Source organism: Tamandua tetradactyla, chromosome 5, assembly GCF_023851605.1.
Source record: "Tamandua tetradactyla isolate mTamTet1 chromosome 5, mTamTet1.pri, whole genome shotgun sequence".
NCBI lineage: Eukaryota > Metazoa > Chordata > Mammalia > Pilosa > Myrmecophagidae > Tamandua > Tamandua tetradactyla.
The window spans coordinates 37,254,367-37,280,459 of NC_135331.1; the positions used below are offsets into that span (position 1 = coordinate 37,254,367).

The window sequence follows — 26,093 nt, forward strand, 5'->3', positions numbered from 1 at the left end:
GTAGCAGTTTGGCAAATGAACAGAAGAGAAAGGGAGCTCAGACTGTAGAGCCTATCATGCACTGGAGGGGACATCCTCTCAACTGGGTATCGTGGCCTCTACTTTAAAGACAAGGAGTCCAAGACCAGCAACTAGGGTTGGCCTGACCCTAGGCCCCTGCTGCTGCCGGCAGCACTGGTATAATTGTGAATACCCTGGGCTCCTCTGGACTGGATTTGTGATTTCCCATCTCTACGACATGGACGACATCTAGGATTCCTCCTAGTCAACTTTCTATTCTTAAATGACTATTCATCAGGGTGAATTACAATTTATCTGTTTGTCTATCTCCCACATGGGACCTCCAGCAAGACTCAAATGCTAGATGCCGAGGGGGCTGAATGCAGGCAGAATGACAGTCAACATGAATGCAAACATGTCTGAAATAAAACATTTGAGAAAAATTAGCTCAGAACACCACCACAAAAAACCTGGAAATATAAAGTCATGCATTAAATCCATCCATATGGCTTGCCACCCTCACCTAATACTGATTCTGCTCTAGAAATGTGTTTACAACCACGAGAAAATATTTATTTTATATGTTACATGCTGTTACATGTCTAAACTTAATAGCTGGCAGTGAGCAGTTCTAAAAGAGGATGGGTAAAATGGAGCCCCAGACCAAACAGCCAGGAATTTGAATAAGCAAAAAATTTTAAGTGGCAAATAGCTTAGTGAGTGCTTCAAAAATACTGAAGTTTTAATCTTTTCCCCTTTAAAAGTAATTAAAAATAAAAAAAACAACTGTGAGACCAACAATGCATAATCCTTTAGTTTATTGCTTAGGTTTTAAAGACAAAATTATTTAAGAAACCAAAGGTAAGAATTGTGGCATAGGTGCATTTCAGGAGTAGGAGTCTGCAATAACTTTTCCCCCCTCTACTTTCCCCCCCCGGAGTGGTAGTGCTGCAAACTAGAGATTTCTTGGAAAAACTTGGAAGTGGTCCACAATGTTTCAAACCAGACGTGGCATCAGGAAAACAACCACTCAAGTACACAAAGTGGCATTTTGTGATCAAATTTATTTTTTGTTTAAATTTCATTTACTTTGTTTTACTGTAATTTACACAAGAAACTGCCAAGTAAACTAGGTCTTTTACATTCACCACACATTCCCTCAAATCTCCACAGTTGTTAAAAAAAACATTAAAATCCATGCGCCGGGCTCTTGTTTCCATGTGTGCCCAAGCTCCCAATGATGCTACAGATGCCAGGAGGGTTAAGTTTATTAAAAGGAGAGGACTAGACTATTTCACAAAATTAACAATAATCTTCCTCCCCCACGTACTTTGCAGACAATGATTAAGCTCTGACAGAACCTATCTTACAACAGTGACCAGAAAGTTAACCTAAGTCTCTGTCCTGAGTACACAGAGGACATGTGAGAGGTGGGACCCGTGGCTGAGGATCACGGGGCCTCGCACGTATGGCAGGGATCCGAAACACCCTGTCCGAGCCACTGCAATCACTACAATGGGGACGTCAGACACGTGGAAAAATGAGGCTCAGGGATGGCTGGGCTGCCAGTAAATCAGATTACTAATGTGATTTGACTACAGGGGCTGGCGGGTTTTAGGAGGGACGAGAAGTTAAAGAAGACAGTTTATGACCTGAAGGCTTCCACAGTATCATTCTACTCAAGCTTCCAGGACTGACAAGAGAAAAACTGCATTTGGACAGAGAAAGCTGATTAAAAAAAAAAAAAACAAAAAAAACCTTACCTAGCTATTGTTACCTTTTTAAAAGGACTACTCCCACCCCCACCCCACCCCCGAAAAAGACAACAGCTTCTCACCAGTATTCTGGCGTTTGTATAATGTCAATCCAGGATTTGTCCCCATGGGCCTTCTACTCAAGAGCACGTTGGAAGGGCGGAGGCACACGAGTCCCTCGGCAGGGCCCCTAACCACAGGCAGGCAAGCCTCTTGCTGTTTCTTTCTTCCTATCTCAAAGTCAGCATTACCCCCACCCATCCTTAAAGTGTATTTCAACATGAAAAGAGTAAAACATCATCACTATATCCTATTGTGTAAGCTGTGAGGAATCTAGACCATTTGCATAGTTTCCAAGCTGCGATTTCAGAAAACAGTCATTTTAGAAACAAGACTCCACGGAAGTGCTACACAGCCACTTTTTTCTACACAGCCTACTATACTATTAAGATTAATTTCTTAATTTCTTTTTCTAACAGGTGCCTGAAAATTGTATAGTGTTTATTATAAATCAGAAGCCGTTATCTCCATTTTTGTTAGGTTTGATGTAGAAAAATATTTGAAATTTAAAATACAAAAATCCAATAAAAACCAGAAATGTTTTAAAAGGGTTTTTCCTTTAGGGCAAACAAGTAAAAATTGGCCTGTGACTTTACCCCTCACTAACAGATATTGCCAAATTTGTCTGTAAGATAATGGCCATCCAGAAATAAATAGTTATAAATACATTCAGCGTTTACATCCCAGATTCATTGAGATACCAAAAAATTTAGAATGAATTTTTCTGTGGGCGTCTGTTTGCCTATGGGTCTAAAATAAAAATTTCTAAGACTGACTTAAAGAATGGAAAGATAATAAAAGGCTATATATATATTGGTCCACAACTTGACATTTATGAAACATACCAGCTAGTATTATGTTGCAGTCAATTTGTCCATTAACGATATTACTCTGATAATTATTAAAATCTGTTCCAAGTATATATATTGAAAATATTTTCTTCTGCATTCTTGCCGAAGACAGGTACAGTACTTTGGAGATATTGTACTAATCCCTTCAGTATGTTTGTATGTACATATATATATACACAAGTGTGTGTATCTTTATCTGCAGCTCTACATGCGTTTTATATACAGCTACAGACACACACACACACATACATATATACACACGTGGTTCGGAACCTCTGCATGTGTCTACAAAATTGTAAGCACACGTCTAAGAAACATCAACACTGCAAGATATTGGTCAGATTCTTCTTCACTCATCACTGGCTGCACTTGTTCCCCTCACTTGACCTTGATTACGTAACTGTAAGAAAAGTGAAAGACAGTACAATGTCAAAATATAAGGAGATGCAAAAAATATTAAGACAGTAATTGTCACACACATACTCCAGAAAAAAATTCTCAATGTAGCAAAACTTTCAGCAGAAAATGTACCCCGAATACTGCATTTTAAAGATTTCATCTCTCTTTTAAAATTCTGGTCTTACTAATGGCATAACATTTTGTTTAATCAGAGGAAAAAATAAATTAGAAGAAGCAATAAGTGACAGAAACTTAGAAGAACTTAATAAAAATAATAACTAAAAAAAACTATTTTAATGAACACCGAATTTAAAGAGAGGGCTTTGGAGGAAACCTTAGGGGAGTTAATTCATTCTTATTTGGTGCAATTACTTCTCTTTATGACTGAACACCCCCATGTTCAACAATTGAAGAGCAGGAAGCTCAAGTAAGAGAACAAAAAAACCACCATGGAGCAAGGGGACTGTTATGTATTATTGTGCTTTTCCTCAATAAACATCTTACTTTATATTTAACAAAGGACAATAGTGCACTGTGGATTTTTGTCTACTCATACTGATTTATCTCACATAATTTCCCCCCCCTTTAGGAATATTCCTTATCTGGGTAAATGAATTTGTTTTAGAGGAATACTACTACATTATCAATTAAAACAAAAGAGGTTTGATTAAAGTTAAATGTAAAGATGAGTGAAGGGTCAACATGATGACTTTCTGGTGTACAGAAAAAACTTCACCTACAATGAATTATGAAGGTTGTCCAGAAATGGTACGGGATGAAGCTCCCCCCACCCGGTCCTGCCCCACCCCTCAGTTTGAGATCCAGTGCTTTTACATAGTTCCTTACTAACCACAAATGGACCTACTGAGAAAACAGGTCAATTAGCTGGCTACTGATGAAAAATCAGCTGGCTTTAAAGAACCAGGCCACATGATGAATAAGTGCACTTGGCAGCTGGTTTCCAACCCATAACACTAAGAACTAGCCTGGGATTACTAAATACAAACTGGTCTACAGATAAAATTCTTACAGGATAATAACTCAAGTGTTCACTATGAATTACTAAAATACATATTATCCTTTAATTTAAAAAATAAAACGACACTTAACCCTTAAGTTTCTCTGCTCAGCTAGTTAACTACTGATCACTAGAAAGGTATTGGTTTTTAGATATTCTTTTTACCCAGATCTTCACTTACACAGTTTGATATTGTCTCTGACCCTGATCTAGACATCAGCAGCCGACGTGCCTCGGACGGAACCCTTCTTACGCATCTAAACGTAAAATAAAATTGTGAGCTGCTAAAATCATAAGACTCTAAATAGGGGTTAGTAAGCAACGGGGAGTTAAAAGATCTAGAAGAGACTGTGAAGTGACAGCTGCCTGTTTATAACCACACCCACACTGAGAATGAAGTTCTGAGGCCCCTCTAGTTACCTTAGTCTGAAAGACAATCTTGCAAAAGGTTTTTTTTAACACAGCCCAAAAAACAGATGATTTGTTCTTGAATCTAGGAAACAATTTCCTGTCAGTCTGCAGGATTCTATCAAAGATAGCCAAGGGGTAAATGAACTGTTCACCAAGATGATGTAAGAAAATGCCTTGCTGTCTGGTCCACATTTTTGGTCCCTAGTCCATATAGGAAGCCATGAGGCATGGCACCTTTGCTGCATCTCACACTATAGTCTCTCAGAGGAGCTCTTCAGAGGAAGTTTAGTGAAAAGAGGGAAGGATGAAAGGAAGGACAAGATAGCACAGTAACAACGTATAAGGAACAATGAAAGACCCAAACATGCATCAGGAAAGCACAGACATTAACGACAACAGCCTACAGATGAAACAAACTCAAAGAGAAAATTCAGAAAAGAATGGGCAGAAAAGGAATAAACACAATAAGCACATTTCTATAATTCAACATCCCTCCCCAGTAGAAATACCGGTTGGGAACAAATAGGTGTAAGGTTTACGACTGTTTCTGTCAGTTGCTAAGCCACACACTACAGTACTTACTCAGCAACATCACAAACATGGTCATCCCTCTCCTGCCTATTCCTTTTCTTCACGGTCAAAACCTATTTGAAAGAAATCTAATTCTTAAGATATTTGTGAATTAAGAAAATTACAATGTGTCAAATTCTATCATCAGGTATCAGGGGACAGCACCTCAAGAGAAAGGGAAGAAATTCCTCTGTGGTCAAGAGGACGTGAAAACACGGACACTTCTTCAGGAGGTGGTTGCTTTCTGGGTAGGAGTTTGGGCCTTGCAGGCACGCTGCTGCCCAGATCCAAAGATGCTCACAAACCAACTGCTGGGACTCAAAGTAGCACACCTCAGAGACCCAGAGCAAACTAACTTAATATTATGATTATCAGTACTTAACCCAAGAAATCTGTCTTAAATTTTTTTGAAATATTTAGCAAAGAAACTGCTACGTATCCCCAACCCTGAACCAATGGCAAAATTTTCCCAAATTTGTGAGGGAATTAGACAGTTTTAGGACTGTGGGTATGACAGTGTCAGCAAAGACATCTTCTAATAAACTGGCTCTGTATAAAATTACTCCTCAGGTGTGATTCCTAACTCATGACTGACTTGTGTGAGGCCTGCAGATCCCTTACCACAGGTGGGAGCCACAGTCACCACCTCCTTGGCAGGGATCTCACTGTGTTGACACTGGGACTACTCTGTGTTAAGGTGTCATGAACATGCAAACTTGTGAGGGAAGAAAGAGGCCCCAGCAAGGTCTGTCCAAGAACCCGAGGCAGGCAGAGCTCAGAGCCCAAACTGGGGAAGGCTACATTCATCATCAAGCCAAGCATGATCACCCTTCCACAGGGTCCAAACCAAGTACCAAACTAAGTAAAACATTTCTGTTTTCTGTTCTATCTTGGTGTTTGGTAAATCCTTTTTGGAAATACTGGCTTATGCCATGAGCTCAGTGTCAATGGGTGCAATCATGCTGCCTTCTTTTTACTATCCAGCTGATACCAGCTGCACTGACAGGCCAAAGGAGAGCTAGCAGGTATGCCTGGAGCCCTTGGGGATGGGGAGGATGGGGTGGCTGGGGACTATGCAAAGGACGGGAAAGGGATTTAAAACTTGATGGGTGGGGGCGGTGCAATGGTGGCTCAATGGCAAATTCTTGCCTGCTATGCCACAGACCCAGGTTCAATTCCTTCAACCTGCCCATGCCAATATATATATATTAATGGGTGGAAGGGAGGGCAGTCAGAGAAGGACAACTGGCTCTTGAGAAAAGGAAAACATTATGAAAGCAGCATGGAAAGAAAGGTAGAAAGTAACCACAATAAACCCTTGTCTGTTTAAATATTTTTTCCTGGGCGAATCAAAAAACAAGGGGGTGAAGGAATCTTCCACTTTTCCAATTCTGTTACCCTACTCCCAAGATCCATACTATTAGTATGAAAAATTGGGGTTCAAGAGGCTTCTACTGGCTGGCCTAGGAACTGAACCTCTATTTATAATGGTGTTTCTATGGGAAAATATGTTCCAATTTTCAAACAACTTAAAAAATTTTGGAACGAAATCCATTCATAAGTGGGAGACTGCCTAGAGTTTACTTTATGTATAAGATAAGGTTAAAACTTTATTGCCTTATAAAGAAAATATGTCATAGTTCTCTCAGAAGGTTTGTATGAAACTAATTAGAAGCAGATCTGCCATAATCACCAAAAGTAAGCAATTTTAAACACAGATTCTTTACAATGCTTTGTGCCAGAGAAACAGATTTCCTTTTGTGCCAAAGAACCTGATTCGCTGCCATTCTCCTGTAATTAAATGGAGTTCCTGCCTCACACACAGGCATTTGTCAAACACTCGTGCCTGCATGGAAATCACCAGTCTGTCTTGCACATTCCTTGGGTTCATTTCCCCCCAGTGGAACTTTAGTGCCAACTGAAGAAAAGCATGGCTCAGGGCAAAAGCAAAACCAGGCATGTGCAAAGAGTCAGTTAGGGAAGACTCTGTCCCCAGGAGAGAAGAGGAGCACATGTGCACACAGGCTGCAGCGTCTGCTCAGGGCGGTGAGGAGGGACTAGGCTGTGCTTTAGCTTTCAAAAATGGCAGGCTGACCTCCAACCCAAGGCTCACCTGAAGTTCTGGCTAAGCTTATGAAGAAAGGATTTATTGCTAGATGGGGAGAGGAGGGAGCATTTCTGGAATCTGTCTCAAAACCACTACCTTTATCCTTTTCTACAAAAGAGGAAACAGGAGTTACTGTGATAATGTGTATGAACCCCCTAAAATGACCCACAGCAACTTGTGGTCTGAAACAGTGTGTGTCTAAAAGAACACAGATACCAACACAGCAAAATAATGCATAAAAAATAATATAAAACCAGTGGACATTTTAAAACTAATAAATTCTAGATCAAGGAAGCGCTAGTCTACCTTCATAAAAGATGCTCAACAAAAGAGAAATCAGAACAAAAGAAATATTAGTGTCTAAGAAACAATTTTGATGAGGATAAACAGATTTGTGAAAGGTTTTTAATAAGTCTCTTTTGAATTCTAACTCTACACTTCCTAAGCATGCAAACAGTTTTAGAAAAGGACAATCGGATAACTCCCATAGAACAGGAAGTCTTACTGTTTCTAGTTCTTTCTGAGTTTCATCTTCCATCCTTCTAATGTCTTCCATTGTCAGATCAATCCACTTGTCAATCCAACAAAAAAGCTGACGATGAAAGTTCGTAAATATCCTTTTTTCTTGCTTTTAAAACAAGAAGAAAAATTGTTTAAGACGGCAAAAATCTAAGATTAATCACAAACTAACTTTCATATCTTGATTAACCCCGGAAATTTACATATCATTGGTTTAAAAAGACCACTTGACTTCTATTAGTAGAAACCTTAATTCCATCCTATTATCAATTTGTACAACAAAATAAAAGAAAATTTTCCTGTGAAATGTGAAATAATCTCCGCTGGCAAAGTCAGCATGATTTAATAGAAATTTAAAAAGTGTGGTATACAACAGAAACTCCTGCTAGATCTAATTAATTAATTTAATAATAAATAATTTTTAAAAAGCAGTTTTACTGAAACATATTCACATCCTGTACAATCCATCCAAAGTGGACAGCCAATGCTTTTAGTATATTCATCACAATTTTAGAACATTTTCATTACTCAAAAAAAAATCCTCATGCCCCTTAGCAGTCACTTCTTAATCCCTCTATCCTTCTGTAGTCCTACATAACCACTAATCTATTTCTGTCTCTACCCAATTTATTTTTACCTTCTTTGAAACGCCAATGGCCAGAGGTCAACTCAATTTCTTCGGCTATAAAACTATACCTTATCGGTAATTCTTAACTTCTCTGCCATTCAGAGGAAGTGAGAGGTGGAACACAATCAAGTACTCAAAAGAAGTCCTGGATTCTTTGGAATAAGATGGATTTTTAAAGTAAGAATTTTAACTACACACTCTCATCTCCATTATGTTTTCTACTCTTAAGTTTCTGCCACTACATATGGCCATGTTCATAATCAGTGGTTTTAAATGCTGGATTATCTAAATTTTACTAAACAATCCCAAGAAAAGAGCAAAGTGCACGGAACCTCTTGGACAATTTTCAACTTTAAAATTTTTTTCCACAAACAGAAGGGTCTTCATCAATTATATACGTGACTTTTATTTTATCAGAACTAGATTAATAATCTATTATTATGATGATCCAAGAGGCAGAAGGAAGCCAATATTTATAGAGTGCCTATTGTGGGCCAACTGCAAGCAGGTCCAAGAATAATCAAACTTTCCAGCACTTCGAGATCATTTTGTTTTAAAATGTTAAAGCTGCTACAGTTTAAAAGTAGAAAAGTGACAGTGAAACTCAGATACAAATGTTGTGGGAGGCAGACACAATGGGAGTTTCTTTTTAACAATAATGGGATAAATATTCATACCGCAGGAAAACTAAACACTAAAGAAACTTTCCATATTCCCTCTGTATTGATAACTACATGTATTTATACAACTGCAGCTCTCCCCTCTTCCTAGACCTAACTGCCCATGTTACCTTCACTTTAATAAAGACATCTAAAAGAGGCAATTAAAATTCGGATCCTCAGATTATGTTCAGAGAAGAGAGTAAGCAATTCTCAGTGAGGGCCTCTAAAGACAACATCTCACATCAAAGGGCAAGGAGTGTGCCACGGAAGACGTGTGTGTGGGAGGTGGGGGTGGGTAGGGGGTCAGCCAAGCTGGAGCAGAAGAGCCCCTGAGTGGGTAAGTGAGGTCCTGCTCCTCCAGCCTGTGCCAGGAAGCCAGGTCCAAACCATCCAAGCAAAGGGCTCTCTATAGAGGAGCTGGGCAAAACCATCAGGAAAGCGCTTTCAAAAGCTAACTGCTATGCACTTCCCCAATGAAGCCCCCCTCAGAACCTCTGTAGACAGCTGTCTTCACTGGTTCTAAGGAGAAAAAGGACAGAAGGGAATTATGCAGGGACAGTGACTTTCATCTCACAAAGAAAGAAAAGTGATAATCGAGAAATATGCCATTCATAGCTAACTCAACTCTTAATCTAAATTTAACCACATTTTGAACACTTTTTACCTTCTGAATGAAGTTTTCTACTTTGCTTTGCAGTCCCCACCACTTGAATTTGATGGTCACCAGCTTATAGGCACACATTTTTGGGCAGTCTGGGTTGTTTGCCAGCTCCTTCTAAGTGAAGAAAATTGAAAAGGAAAAATAGTGGCTTAAATATTTATGTTTTGATTAAAACTGACTGCTACATAATGACATCATAGATACACATGAAAATTACATTCTCAGATGTGTTTAATTCAGATATCTGGAAATTCTAAATCATTTTCGCAAAGGCAGGAGTATTTCCCTGTTGTAAACTCACCTTCCACCCATGAAGTTACTTCCCAGCTCTATATAATAAGCACATGGCTCTGCCTCAAATTATATTATTCAGATTTTATATTAAATACCAAATTCTATTCTTATCATATCAATAGTAAGTCTTTCATATCTAAGCGTTCTCATAATGCCATTATTGCATTCCCACTGAGGATGTGGTGAGGCACAATAAAAAATAAGGAAGAAGTTTAGTCTTTGAGGACACTGTTTATTAACTGGTATTTTCAAATAGAAGGGGAAATGAAAAGTGATGTGAACAGCAATATGATGTACAGTTATCTAGTACTCCAAGGCAAATCCCATATATACAGACTTTAATTCTCACAAATGATTACACCTCATAGTTTATTACAGTTAGGAAATCAAATAAAAATTTGTTGTGGTAAGAAAAGGAAAAAAAAAAGGAGAGAGAGGTGGGGGCACTACTCTAGATTAAGAAACTAAAAAGACACAAAATAATATCTACAATTTATTTTCAAATGATTCAGTCAAATATGAAAAACTAGGTATTTGGGTGGAGAAAGGAACAAGGTAGTGGGAGGGAGACTGGAAGGGAAAGTAAGTACGCCAAAATGTCAACAACTGTTGAAAATAGGAGATCTTCGCTGTTTGATTCTTTCTTCCCATCCCCACCTCCCACCGCTAAGTTTTAAACATTATAAAAGTGGGCTGGGGGTGCGGTGCAACCTATTGTATTACTATTTCTGTGAAATTTATCAGTGCAGGCTTCTGCTTTAGTAAGTGCAACACACCAGCATGTTTATTTTGGGGGATGGGATATGTGAGGAAGGAATCGGCATCCACATAAGCATGCGGTTCTTCCAGGCAAGGAGTGTGGGAGATGGGACTGTTACCCACCCGACCCAGGACAGAGCCTAGGGACTGGCTCATGATTGGGGAGCAAAGGAAGATGTGATTCCTGCTCTCAGAAGTGCACAGTGAGAACATGGAATGCAGATACTTATTGAAAGATCATAAATAGCTAGGCAGCCTACAGGTGTTGTCTTGGGGAAGGGCCACTTGGTAAATTAAGCTCCAATGTTCGTGCTTACAAGACGATTTAAAAGACCAAACAAAAACCACAAAGCTACTTCTTACGACTGCTGCAAGAACTAAAAGCAAGGTATGTTCTGTGCTTAGTGAGTAACTCAAAGACTTAATGCATGTTAGTTCTCTCAACCTTATTCTTTAATAGAACTTTACCACTCTGAGACTGCAAAAACACTGTAAATAAAGTTTCTCATAAGAGTAGAAATTCATGTACAATGATATGGGGACCGTGTTTATAAAAACTAAATTACTGAGTCAAAGGCTAACGCAGCCTTTTACAAGGTCCTTTTCTTCTTCACCACTGTCCTCAGCTTCCCACAGCACTCGAGCCGTGACAACACTGGCATCCGACCCACTGCACTGTGTGCCATGTCCCACTATCAATATATTTGTTACATATGAGCAAATACTCTTTCAACCAGCTATATAAGCATAAATTCAAAAAAAGATTAATTTCTACGTTTTAGAATAAAACCTTAAGATTGTTTTTCATTTACGCAATCATAATACATGAACACATTTTCCGAAATTCTCTATAATGTCCTTGTTTTAAGTGAATTCTAGGGATAAGATATATGAAAAAAATTCTATTTTAGTACTATTAATGAGACTGAAAACTCTGTAGAGTCTTGCATGATTGATCAACTTTTCTGAAGAAATCTCTTCTGCAGTAACATTTCATCTTCTGAATAATGACCTGGTACATGGGTTAAATCCAACGAGGTAAAACCAGCAAGCATTTAAATAATTATATAGCAAGTTGTCCTTCTGTGGTGAGTTTTAGCAGCAGAACTTGGCTGGGGTTAGCTCTGTTTATTTGTCCAACATCTTTCTTACTCATGAAGAAAAGAGGACCATATTGAAAACTTAGCATCAATGTACATCTATTATTCCATACTTAATGAACAAGTTTAACTTGGCAAGTATTTAGCAGGTGCCAATTATATATTCTAATTCTGTGCTAGGCATTATCAGGCAACATGAAATTGGATGGTAGGAATGATTACGTACATAAATAAGGATAAAAAACCTGCTGCCCTTGGTGCCAACAATCTCTTTCAGAAGAGACACCCTTCTGTTGTGGAGGCTGCAGCCCTGTGCTAAGATCACATAATTACAATCCATCCATTCCTCTCCTTGACATCAGACCCCCCAGCAATTATGTAGGTTCTACGTGTGGAAGCTTTCCAAGGGACTGCACTAGCTTCTGAGTGCCCCATCTTTTTAGGAGGGGGAATGCCAAGTTTGATCTCTCACAGTCTATTTTTTCCATAAGCAGTGAGCCAGTAATGGGGATATTCTCTAATCCAATGAGAGTCACTGGAAAACCCTCATATGAAATGTAATCTTTTTTTTTAACATGAGCAGGCACCAGGAATTGAACCTGGGTCTCCTGCATGGCAGGAGAGAACTCTGCCACTGAGCCACCATAGCCTGCCCTGAAATACAATTTGGGTATATGTATATAGCACTCAAAATTGTGAGTTAAACCTGTCAGACAGTAGCAGCTACACTAGGAGTAAAGGGACTGGGTTGTAGTTCCCTGTGTGCAAAGTAACTTCCAGTGTAAGTGTTCTTAACTTCTCTGTCAAGCTTCTCTATTTAGAAAAGAAAAGGAGAGGCTAGGCACTATCAGGTTTTCATTCTCCACTGAGTTGATACTAAAAGTGGTGCATGAACTTAACACTTCAAAGGTCTGGGGTTGGTTCAGGGCTGTAGGTGATAAGAATGACACGTCTCTGACATCTGATGGTTTAACCCAAAATTTACTATAATTTTGTATTTTATTCCATATTATTACCTGGGCTTAATAAAATAGCTGTCTATCCACCCAGGCTGAATTTCCTCTATGGCTACATATCCCTGAATAGTCCCTAGATACCTTCCAGATCGAACATTCCTAGGTCCTCTTAATTATGGACTGATAGTTTTATTCTGAAACTCTAAATTGTTAGATACCTAGTTCTAAATGAAAATCTGTGGTGTTTCTAGTATAACATTTACTCTTCAGAATCCTCCCAACAATTTTATAAAAACAGCAGGATGAAACATGGTTCTAATTAAAGAGTAAGCTAAATGTAATACAAGCATGCTACACTAAACTTGGGCTCCAAAAACAGAATGCACACCATGTGACTCTGACAATTAACCAAGCTGGTTTCTCACATTCTTTCTAGTGACTGTTAGGCTGCTCAACTCAATCAAGGTAATATGGCAATTTATAATGAACAGTGATCTATAAATTTTATTTTTAAAACTGCAATCCACATGGGACAAAAAAAGAACCAGCTCTCTAAGCTATCTCCTCAAATACAAAATGTTTATTCAGTCTCAATCTGCTTTTCGTTTCCTATGTAACTTGCAAGTAACTATTGAAAAAAAAAATCAAAATTTCAGGGAAGAATATCAAACCAACTAAAACACAAGCAAATAAACAACTGCTGCATTTATTTTTTGCATTCTCTACCACATCAATACCAATACAGTGTGCAGCACAGAAGATGATCCTTACAGGAACATAATTTCAAATATCTCCAGAAATGAGAAACCTGAGAACACAAAAGCTATATAATTATTTTTTCTTCAATGACCAATAACAGATACATGATATGGAAGAGCGCTTACAATTCTAAAAATGATTTACGAGATTCACCCCTTAATTTGAACTTTGGCCTTAAAACTGTAACGAAATTAAGAAAATGGCTTTAAAATTCTACATACTTAATGATGAAATGGAAAATAATGAAACTGACTTAGATGTATTAAGTAAAATAAAAAAAACTTTTGCAATCATCTTTCTAGGGTGAAACCTGACACTACAAAATAAAGTTTTGAAGCTGTCCATATACCTCTAACCTGGTAATTCCACTTTCAGAAACTTATCCTGTTCACCAGGTAAAATAATAAGCCTACAGATTTAACCATAACAGCAAAGACCTTGGCTAACCTCCACACCCACTGAAAGGAGGCTGGTTAACATCATACCTCACAGGCCTTCCAACAATGGTTAGAATGCACACAGTTATTAAAAAGCATCTTTTCAAAGAACAGTTAGCAATGTTGAAAAAAAGAATAATATGAATATAAATAGTAATCTATGTATGATATAAATATTTGTAACAAAATAAACTACATGAATCAGGAGATTAATCCAACAGTAGAAGTTGTCTCTGAATGGCTGGAACACAACTGATTTTTAATAAAAACCTAATAAAAACATTTTATAATAAGAAAAAAAAACCTGATACGCTTTAAAAAAAAAAACAGGCTCTAAAAAAAGTTTTTGCCCTCCACCAAGTACATGAGGAAGAAAATTTATTTTGCCCTAAATGATCTAGATAATGATTTCAAATCTTCATTCTTCCTTAGCTATAAACAATCTAAATGTTCTTGTCTCATTTCTTTTCGATGTCTAACATCATAACCAAAAATCAAGCTAAAAGCTAAATGAAAGCTTCAATATATAATTGTAGTCCAGTCAGTGTTTATATTTTTTTCTAATCTTTAAACTTCTAAAGCAATCATGACGTATACCCACAGGGTAAAATATAATCCTATAGAGTTATCAGAAACATTCTTGGGAAGAAATGTGTAACTTCCAAAATGTGAAAAATCTCCAAGAGACAAATATCTGGGACCCCAGACTTGGAGCAATGTTCTAGGATCCGTGGGATCCAAGAAGTTCCCACCCTCAGGAGATAAGGACTCCAAAGAAAATAAAATCTGAATTAAGATCTTTCAGATATAATTCCAAATCTAGCCCAAACCTAACATTTTTTAATCTAAGTTCCTAAAGAAATTCCATCCATTTACCGAAGACAAAATAGGATTAACTGATTCCTGAACCTGACAAACACACACACCCAAACCTATAAGCAAACTAAATTATTTTTGATACACATGAGTTTTACACAGGTTAAAGCTTGAAAACTTAAAAAGAAAAAAAAAAAGGAGGTAAAACTGGCTGGTTACCAAATGACAGTACTATCAGCAGTTCTATAATTTAAATAAGAGTTATAAATTAACAAAAGAGCCTAAAAATATGACCCATTTCTCTTCATAATTTAAATTCCTTCTATAATACAGTGAGCACTAGCTAGCTATGAAATGTCTGTAAAATTTTATTTAGTTTGTATATTCATTGAATTCCTTAAATTTCATGTTACTAACTATAATGAAACCCCAAAGCCCAACCATGTTTTTAATCTCACAAGACATATTAGGTTACCCTACGGTATGTGGACAAGGCCTAAGGGGGAGTAATGCATGCTACAGCCTACCCAACGTAACTAAACAAAATGCCGCGTGTTTAGCTGGAACAGTGAGCAATCAGCCCATGTTATCCACAAGAACAAGTTTCTTGTATCGGTGACAAACAAATACATACAAACATAAAAGAGAATTTAAAAAACCAAAAGAATTCAAAGGCATTCTGGAAACTCATTTTACAAAACTGTAGTCCTCTCATGGTCTCGTGCTGCCTATGAACTCTGTACATATTGTTTTCCATTTAAAAACCTGTTGGGGTAAAGATGGAATAAGTACATCCTACGTCTAACTAGAATTAATATTTTGCAAGGACATGGCCATTTCTATAGGGCTCATACTCCCTTCATATTTTAATTTTTCAATCCCAGGCTATCTGAATACTCAATTTCAGGTATTGATTTTATAATGTAAACTCCCAACCCAGATTTCACTTAGAAGTTAAAAATAAATGCACTGATGGGGCTGTTGCCAGTGCATGCATCAGTAAATATCAACATACAAGTGCAGAATACATATGTGAAGCATGCATACTAAATTTTCAACTGACACTCAAATCCCTGACTTTCAGCCATTCTCTCTACTTTGTTTAGCTTTTGGTAGCCATTTGGACAGACCTAAGGCTGGACATTATATTCTCGGTAAGTCTGTGGCTAGGTGAACAACATTTAACTGATTTTCATTCAGTTCTAGACTGTTAACATAAATCAGCAAATACTCATTAAGCATCTACTGTGAGCTAGGTGCTACCATATATCAAGATAAGTTAGACAGCGATCCTATGGTTTAAAATTCAGTGCGATTAATGGGGGACAGAGAAGTGTGGATGAAAGAGTGAACATATAAACAACCACTGACACTAGACATACTAAGTGTCATGAGAAGGCCAGCAACAAACTGTTCTAGTAGAGGTCAAAGGCAGGAGATTCCCATCTTGTTGGGCAACCAGGAAATGTTAAATGAAAGAGACAATTGTGAGATAAAGTTCAAAAGATTTAACTAATTGTATGCTAAACAAATTTTACAAAACTAGGCAAAATGAAACTAAGACAGGAAAGTTTACAGCCTGTTAGAGGATAATCAGTCACATTTTCCATGTCTCCAAACTTTATTTTGTTTTGTTCCTCACCCCATTCTACTAATCAGAACGATGACATGTACTTCAGAGTTGTGTTCAGTTACTTCAGGAGTGACACTACATAGAAATGATACTCATGAAGAAAACTCTGTGTTTCTGCCAGTGTCAGTAAGAAGCTCTGGCAAGAGGCCCATCCTGCCAAATCATATCTTGAACTAAGTAAAGCACTTCATTTACCTGTGCCCAAATCCTTTTGCTTTGCCTGAGAACAGTGCATTCAGAATCCTAGATTAAGGCTAGAACTAAAAAACCCAGGACGATTAGCTCTTCGAAGAAAAAGAACGGCTTTTTTTGTGTTCTCTGTAAGGGTTAGTATAATTAATACACTGTAAGTCTTAAATACATAGCTTCTAAGTTGACTTAATATCCTACTTTTAAAACCAGGTACTCCAAAAATCAACCAGGTTTTAAGGTCTGCTCTATTAGATGTAATCCAAAATGTGGTCTAACCATTGAGGCCTCTTTCTGTGACCCACTATGGGGTTTCAAATATGAGACTGCAGGGGGGGAACGTATTTTAAAAATGCAGTCACATCCTTCCTAGGACTAACGTATGTCTAGACTAATGACTAAGAGGGCGCCCATCAGTTTTTCTGCTAGGGTAGCTATCAAGTAAAGGACACTGATCATTAGCCACAAAAGGACTTCCTGGGTAACTTTCCTACTGATCTCTATCTCATAGAAATTTCCAAAGCTAGATTTCACCTTCTCCCTCATTGTATACTTCCTATCCCTGGCCAAAAGAATCTTGTACTTTACCTTACACCTTGGGTCAGTGACAACTGATGCTAACATTGTCCCACAGATAATGGGGTAGAAAGAGAAAGGAATCTTGGCAGCATGGCAGTTAACAAATCAGTGTCACTATAATCCACAAAAATGGCTGCCCTCCACTGGCTTAGAGGAAACAGATGGCCTCGATGGCTATTCTAGAATAACTCCAAAGCACGACCGAACAAATAAAGAGTATGACAACCTGTTCTGAAAGCCCAACTCCAACTGTCAAAGCTCCTGCTCAGATTGGAGCTTAACATACACAGAAGAGAAAACGGGACAATTTTTTATGGTTAGAAAGGACATAAGTAGAGATAACTGAAATTTGTCTGTATTAGAGTTCTCAAACGCATAATATAAAAACCACCACAATTTCTAGATCACTTTCTCTTACAGTTAAATACTCAGAATACAGGCTGAGCCTTCATGTTAAGCAATGGAAGTGACAAAAGCTTTGGCAAAGCCTTCTACAAAGGCTTTACAGGTCTAACTATTAAGACTATCGTACATATGTAGACACAGAAGCTTAAATCTTCATAAGGTATCTGGCTTAAATGAACAAAGAAATGAGGCCATGCCATAGGATAAAAATGATACCATAATCTTCTAAGGCGGTGTTTCCATTTGTTAAAATGAAACTCTTTACCCAGATCAGAAAAGTTTACTAAACACACACAGCCAAAAATACCATAAACCAAAAATATGAATACACACACACACACACAGTGATACAAAGAAGCAAGACCTTTATATCCACAGGAAATGCACAATTCTATCTTGAAGGAAAAAGTCTTAATTAACTTATAAATTTCTTTCCCAATACCATGCCAAGACAAAGGGCCATCTGATCAAGTGTCAAACCCTAAATAACAAAATATAATTCACGGGCTTAGAATTGAAAAACTCTTATTTCAAAGGGAAAACGAATATGCAACTTGTATTCTTGCCTCTCTGGGTTGGGTTTTCAAAAGATAAAAGATATACATTATACCATGGCTAAAGAAAAGGTCCACGCTCTTAACAAATGTGGAAATTAAGCAAATCTATTCCTCAGCATGATCATCCTTTGCTAGCAGAGGCTCTTGAATGTGTGGTCCTTTGCTTCATGGCTGACCTAAGTCAAGCACTGGTTAAACACATTAAACCACAAAGCGAAAGGACAGGTGAATACAAACGTGTTTAACAACCGAACCAGGAGAAATTCTTGGGACCCTAGACATAGATAAGGAATAACCATGTCATAAATAGGGTGGTGTACTATTTATTGATCTTCTCAACCCCAACAGGTAATGAAGGCTGAAAATTCTTTTATTTTTAAAAGGACTTAGAAAATGCCATGACAACAGTAAGAGCTAATATTTATTGAACACCTCCTCTGTGTTACATAATAAATATATATTTATTAAATAATTAATAAATTATTATTTTATAATCGTTAAATTATTAACAATTGTTAAATTAATAATTGTTAAATAAATAATAACATTATTATTTTTTTTTTTTGGCATGGGTAGGCTCCAGAAATCGAACCTGGGTCTCTCTGGCATGGCAGGCGAGAATTCTGCCATTGAGCTATCGCACCGCCCAACATTCTTTTTACAGCAACTTTCTGAAGCCGTAAGTAATATCATTTCCATTTTAAGGATGTGGAAACAGAGGCTCGAAGGGGTTAAGTTACTTAAATCACACCTTACGAATGATTTACAATGGGTTTTTAAAGGATATCCCACTGACCCTGACCACTGGAAATCTATCACTGGTATTAACAGGAATTGTTAAATTCTAACAAATACCTCAAACATAGGGAGCTACAAAACTCTCATAATGCAGTAGGCACAAAAGGTACAGACAGGTAGATGAGGAGTGATAAGCTGCTATGCCTCCAACCTCACACACCTGAGACAAGCATTGTTTGCGTGCTAGAGAAATGGCAGACATCATGCTGTTTCTCCTACAACTATTATCTGTGTTTCTCCGACCAAGTTTCTAATCTAAATAAAATGAAGCAGGTGTACTTACCCTATAGGTTGTGACTATTTAAATGTGACTTGTTCAACAGTGCTTTCTACCAAGGGAAAGTTTCTTTTCCCTTATCCAATCTGGTGTAAACAAAAATACTGCAATAATTCAGAAGGAAAACACTGGGGGGACAAAGCAAGGAAAAGATTCCAAGAGACCAACAGCCTTGACTATGCCTCGGAACATGCACTGGTAAGGTGAGTTTCTGCTGAGGGCCAATGCAGGGCTGTTCTTCCAAGGCCTTACAATGGCTGAGGAATTACCAGACAGCACTGACACCAAGAGCAAGCTTATATACAACCCTGGGTAACTGTGTCACGAATAAGGTTTTTCCTTCCTTTTAGCCATAATTACCATGCATTTCTTCCCTGTTCTCATTTTCTGAAAGTAAAGAAATCTCCAATTATCATCCTTTCTCAGTGCTACCCTCAGTGCCATGATAGGATATATATTTACAAATATGGCCTGCTGAACACATTTATAGGAAATGATGAAGTCCATAGGTTTCTAGTTTTCTGTATGTTGTACCATCCGCTACTATCATCCCTCTTACTCTTTATTCTCCTTTCTTCACAGTAGTAAGCAATAAGTAATAAGTAATTATTTTCAATTACCTTAATTATTTCTGAGACTATGGTACTGAAATTCAGTTAAGCAGAACCTCAACTGATTAGAGGAGCCATATCCACCACCCAAGGGGTGAAGTGAACAACTGCCAGGCAAATGGATAGAAAGGTGTTAATGCCAGTGAGCATTCTACCAAAGAAATAAACTACTGTTTAACACAGAAAAAAAATGGGGGGAAAATTGCTATATTGCAACTAGAAAAAATGTAAAATTCATGTTATTTCTAAAACACTAAACCTATTCCAGAATTCTAACTAAGCATTTATTGATAAAAGAAGATAAAATAATGTTAGTTAAAAATGTTAAAAATATAAACATACATTCCAAGTTTCCAAAAACCTGGCTATCAAGTAGAAATTAGTGTCAGAGGACTTTTGCCACCTGTAATAATACTGGTTAGGAATTCCTAGAGGAGAGATTTGAACTCAAATATAATTGCCCCACCAAATAATGTAATATTAATTTTCAAAGTTTATACCTGAAAAATTGATAATCTGAAGGAAATTCAATATTTAATTAATCTGTTAGCCTTGACCTCCTGTCCTCTCTATTCCCTGTAAAATTGTCGTCAGCTAGAGTTAATACAGACTGGAGCAAGAGGTCCTTCTAAGAAGTTATGGCAACCTTAGAAGGAGCTGCCTGTCTGGGTATTAAGTTAGAAGTCTCTAGGTACGGCCATTACATTGGGAGAATTTTGGACTGAGATCTACCCACAAAACCAATATGAAAATAAGACTATAACGAACCATTTCTTATAAAAAAAGCCAGACTCATTCTTCATATTAGCTGATGTAGAAGACAGTCCACAAATTAGGCTGACACCCAATGGAAACCCAATGGTTAAGTTATTTACAGGGCCGTGTTATAGTAATCCTATATTTGCAAGCAACAACTAGTACCAGACACCATTTATAGATGACCTTTGACTAGCTTCAGAATAAACAGATTGGTTGCCAAGTAAAACCCTGTAGGAGGAAAATCTGCTCTGAGCATGTTTTGGTTTTTATGCTCCTCTTCTCCTGTCAAATTAGCTGTAATAACTTGCCCTCAGCACATTAAGCCTTCTTTAAGGTTTATCATTTACTTTAGTGAATGGATGTCTTTGAAATGCATTATATGTCTATGGCAATTTAAATTGTTATCTTGACATTGCTTTTCTTATTTGCATTAATCAAATAAGGGTGCGTACCTGTAAAAGAAAACAACTACTTGCCACAAACATTGTTTTCTGGTGTCCTGTTTTGCAAAATGTAACTATTAAAAGGCCAGGAACATGGGCCTATTTGAAGGGAACTTGTTAGTTTTTACTACAACTGAACTTAAACCATAGACCTTCATTTAGCATGCATTTTTTGGGTATTGTTTCAACTCTCAGAAGAGAACATTACAATCCCAAAAGACTAAATTATTCATCTCTTTTAAGAGTTATCAGAATAGCATTATGCTGAAAGTGACAGTCTGGCCATGTTCTGCTTTATTAATGCAGCAGACTTGCTGGCTAACTGCAACTGTCTGTAAGTCCTTATCACAAGTAGAACTATTTTTTTTTTGGCCATTTCTATTTCTCAAACGTCACCAGCTCTTCAATACTCGGGACCTGTCAAGTGTTCTGTTGCCAAGACTCTGCCTGTCAGAAAGGTCAGCACCAATACCTTCCAGTTGGGTCCCAAAGGGCCTCTCTTGGTCTTGACTGATTGGAATAATGCTGGATCTTCATCAGTTTTGTAGTCCTGCAAAACAAAACAAAGTTAGAGGCAGAGAAGAAAATCAGAGAAAATTCTTTAACCTTGTCAGCACAGCTCTTCACAGCTACCAAAACATATGACAGAATCTAATAATACTTACTGTTCTTTTGTGTAAAAGTATAAAAGTGTTTCTGTACAACATCAGGTTTTTAGTCTGGTTCTCTTTGCTTTTAAACTCTTACCTTAGGCAAAATGACTACATAATAGGAAATAATGAAGTCTTGACTAGCAGTCCACCGTGTTTGGTTACTGGATGGAACGGCTATATCCGAGACTGTATTAGCTATATGGAATAGCTATATCTGAGAGCTATATTCGAGCTATATCCTCCAGGAAAAGGAAAGGAGTAAATGTTCTTTAACTTATGTGCTTTAGAAAAGTCCTTTTATCATTTCACCCACACGGACACTTGCAAAATTTACAGACAGAGATAAAAAAATTACTTGTAATGAGCTAAAGCCCAGATTCAAGGGGGAAAAAAAAAAAGAACAAATGTTAACAGTGATGGTAGACAGAGGTCATTTGGTCAGTTTTAAAACATTGCAGAGAGAGTCCCCCTTCCTTCCGGAACAGAACTTGTGAATCAGGGGTCCTTCACAACACTTATGGAGGGACCACATGCTCTGGGAAAAATCCCTACCAAGTTATATACGAAAACCTGGTCAAAAATCATTGTTCTACACCAAAGGTAGTACAATCACAAAGTCTGTACTTTCTGATAAGCACTGAACATGTTCCAGTGCATAATAAAAACTTTCACAAATCAGAGAAAACATTGAAGAAACATGTAATGAAGATTCAACAGTTACTCAGTAAATGCATATGACATGTTAATAATTCCTAAAGAGAAAGTTATAAATAAATTAGGTGTGGAAGGAAAAATGTGGGGTTCAGATATAACACAAAACTTTACAGGAAGATAAACACGTGAAACATGTGGCCCTGAACTTTAAGCCTATCTAAAAGTTCAACTAAGAAGCTATATAAAAGGCCCCAAAATGGGCTGAAATGATTAAAGAAGCGAACTTAGCTGCCCACATGGAGTCTTACGGCTTTAAAATATGCAGTGTGGTTTTGCCACAGGCACTGGGTCAGTTAGCATTAACCAAGAACAAAAAACTGGGATGACCTGCAAGAAATTGGACAATCGGAGTTACTTCATATAACTGGGCACAGCAGCAGAAAGTCAATTATTGTCTGCTGAAATGAATTCTTAAATTCCTATTTAGTACTGCCACCTAAAAATTAACAAATTCTCTTCTGACTGAGAAAAAGTACCAACTACACAGATGGTCTCAAGACCTGGACTCACTGAAAAATAAGCTACTCTGCTAACATAAACAAACATATAACACCATGACACATTTTTCTCTGGGTCAGAGGCTTGGAATTAAAGCCCCAAAACAAGCTTACTTTTCTTCAAACGTGAAAATATTTAATATTATGTCAATAATCACATGGTATCATTTTTTGGCATCATTTCCCTCAACAAAATCTATTTACTGAACAGCCACTACTGATAAGGGTACCACATGAATCAAGAAACAAGAAAGTAATCAATGTCTGAAGAAGGTGGGGGGAACCAACAAATCATTCTGGCTCCAAAAAAGTCACATCTAGATGGGAAAGAGATGAAGAAAACATAACTAACCCCCCCCAGGAGTACGTATGAACTGACAACATAGAAGGGAGAGAAAAATTTTAGTCAGAATTGAAAGTAATGATATTTATTGGTTTATTCCACTTGAGGGGGGGAAATTCCACTTTACTTTTCCTTCTAACTGGGCTGTGACCTCACCATGAGCATGATGCTCAAGTATTCCGCACAAAATCTGAGATAATAGCCTGGTATGTGCTGACCCCACATACCACATTTCCAGAATCTAAGAGGCCATCCATCAGTTATAGAACATGCCATTATTTTATGTACAATTTAGAAGGGAAATACGCTGCCAAAGTATGACATGTCATAACTGGAAGATGGATCCTGATTTTGGATATATTAAAATGTAAGAACAGGGGACAACATCTCAGAATTCATGAAACAGAGGCTGCGGAATTATCTCTGTGCATACTAAATATGCCTACTCCAAGAGGAAAAAAAAGAAGGAGATAAAGGTGTGTACAAATATCACTAGGGCTAAAGGAATAGAACCGATGATATTATACTACAATAAGGGTAATACATGAATTAAGAAACAACTAATTTAAGAAAAGAGTACTGGTCTAAACTGCGGTGGACATAAATTATTCTCATGTAGGAGTAAACGAATGAAGGGGGTGACTTGGTTCAGGATATAGGCCGAAGCATGCTTATGCAAACAGTGAAGGTGAGTAGATAACAATATTCCTTTCTAACCCTGGCTCCATTCCAGGCTGCCAATTTCAGAGATTTTCAACACCTATTTGATATAGGGTAACTGACTGAAGAAAATAGGACACTTCAAAAACTTCTCTACTGTGGGCATAATATTCAGTTCTAGGAAGTGCCCATCCCCAAGTCCTCATTATTAGTGCTCACTGTGAGACTTCTCTGAACTGTGCATACACAGACTCACAGAGGTGAACTGCACCTTAAAGACCAAACAAGTTCCTTATTTCTGTAGGTATTCGGGCCCACCTACATAGTAGGACTTAAACTGAAGGCTTCTGGCTTGGCCTCTGTCCTAGGCTCAATGCAGCATATCACACAGGATGGCGCGGAAGGATATCCACAAATGCTGCATAATCAAACCCATTTCAAAAACCCAAGAAACAGCAGCCACCAGAGATACCAAAGATTTTCCTATGAGGCACGAGTGCCTATATATAAAATATCACACACACATACCATATATCCAAAAATAAGTCTTTCATATAACTTTTAGAATGTGACTGTGTGATTGTAAAAACCTTGTATCTGATGCTCCTCTTAACCAGGGGATGGACACATGAGTTAAAAAAAATGAATAAAAAATAAATAACAGGGGGATAAGGGGAATAAATTGGGCAGATGGAAATACTAATGGTCAATGAGAAGGAGGGGTAAAGGGTATGGTACATATGAGTTTTTTCTTTTTACTTCTAAGTGATGCAAATGTTCTAAAAAAGGATCGTAGTGATGACACACAATCATGTGATGATATTGTGAGACACTGACTGTACGCCATTTATGTACGAAATGTGTGTGAAGATTTGTCAATAAAAATATTTTTAAAATAACAGTAAGTCTTTCCCCCTCTTTTTTCTCTCGAACACAAAGCAGCAAATACTAAAGATATTGTACCAAAAAATAAAAAATTAAATAAAATAAAAACCAATTATTAACAGTAGCACCTTAACCTTGACAGATGAGGACAATGCATCTTGTCAAAACCTTGGAATGTCTGTGCTTTCTTTATAAGAGGTCAAATATGTAAATGTTTAATCAGTTAATTAAGCAGCAAGATATTAGAAAGCAAATATAGTTTTAACCAGCTCAATTTTCTATCTCTACAACATTTTATTTTTGAATAATATCTTTGATACAATTTTATTTTGGGTATCTAGTTTGGTCTTTCTGTATTTGAAAACTCGCTGATTTATATCCGTATCACAATGAACAAATATATTCCTTCATGTATGACAGTTTCAGCATACAGAATGCAACCTCGGCTACCAATTATAGCTGCAAATGAGCAATAGTGTGGAATGAGACAGCCTGCTGGCTTTGTTAGTATTCTGTCTCCTTTGGGATCCCATGGGGAAAGCAGAGGCTCTGATGAAGAGAAGCCCTTGGCTCATGGTTTATTGTGCTTGCCACCAGCTGCAGACTTCTCATCTCATTAGTTCTTTTAGAATACTCTGGGTGAAGACAGCTGTAGCCTACTTGAGTCTTCAGCTCCTGGGTATTCTGAAGGCTGAATTTGCTATGCACTTTCTGTAATCCTTGAGAAAAAAAAAAAAAGAAAGCAAATCCACTAGGCCAAGGGAATCTATTTTTAAAATAAGTTTTAAAATCATGTTTAAAAGTAGAAAAATCTTATTGCTAAGGTGCAATGAGCTTAACATTTTTTATGATCAAATTTTAATTATCTGTATAATGCCCAGAGGCCTGGCCAGGATAAGGGCTTAGTAAAACCATCATTATTAAGTTAGATGTAATGTCCCTAGATATTACTTGCTTCACCAATAATAGTGCCTGAACAACAGAAAAATACAATAGTATCAGCATAAGATAGATTCAGATTAGTGTTGATACAACTCCATTTAATTGCAAAGTCTTATTTAAGTAAAAAAGAAGGAAGGGAAAATCAAGACACCCTTTGGAGAACAAATAAAATATAATATGGCAAATAAACGGATTACTGAGTTTCCATGCTGGAGCCACAGAATACATTCATTAAATTCTTATAAATATCTGCTTTCTGTCAGTGGAATACAAACGTGCTACTACCTCTTGGGTGTACATCTGTTACTACAGCTCTCAATAGAAACTAGATTCATTTTGAAGACAAAGAATATTAGTTTACGAATCTTTTAGAATAGTGGTTATCCC

At 37.4% G+C, this 26,093-nt stretch overlaps 1 protein-coding gene across 1 annotated transcript in view; it reads right to left on the reverse strand.

Annotated features, from left to right (window-relative positions):
- Positions 1-801: 801 nt before the first annotated feature.
- Positions 802-26,093, reverse strand: part of PITPNB (phosphatidylinositol transfer protein beta) — a 63,525-nt gene continuing 38,233 nt past the window's right edge. Inside the window, exons 8-12 of the mRNA XM_077159366.1 lie at positions 21,485-21,562; positions 9,644-9,754; positions 7,676-7,798; positions 4,264-4,339; positions 802-3,065 (exon numbers count right to left, since the gene is read on the reverse strand). Of these exons, the coding sequence (XP_077015481.1) occupies positions 4,292-4,339; positions 7,676-7,798; positions 9,644-9,754; positions 21,485-21,562 (360 nt within the window). The 3' untranslated portion in view covers positions 802-3,065; positions 4,264-4,291. The remainder of the gene's footprint in view (positions 3,066-4,263; positions 4,340-7,675; positions 7,799-9,643; positions 9,755-21,484; positions 21,563-26,093) is intronic.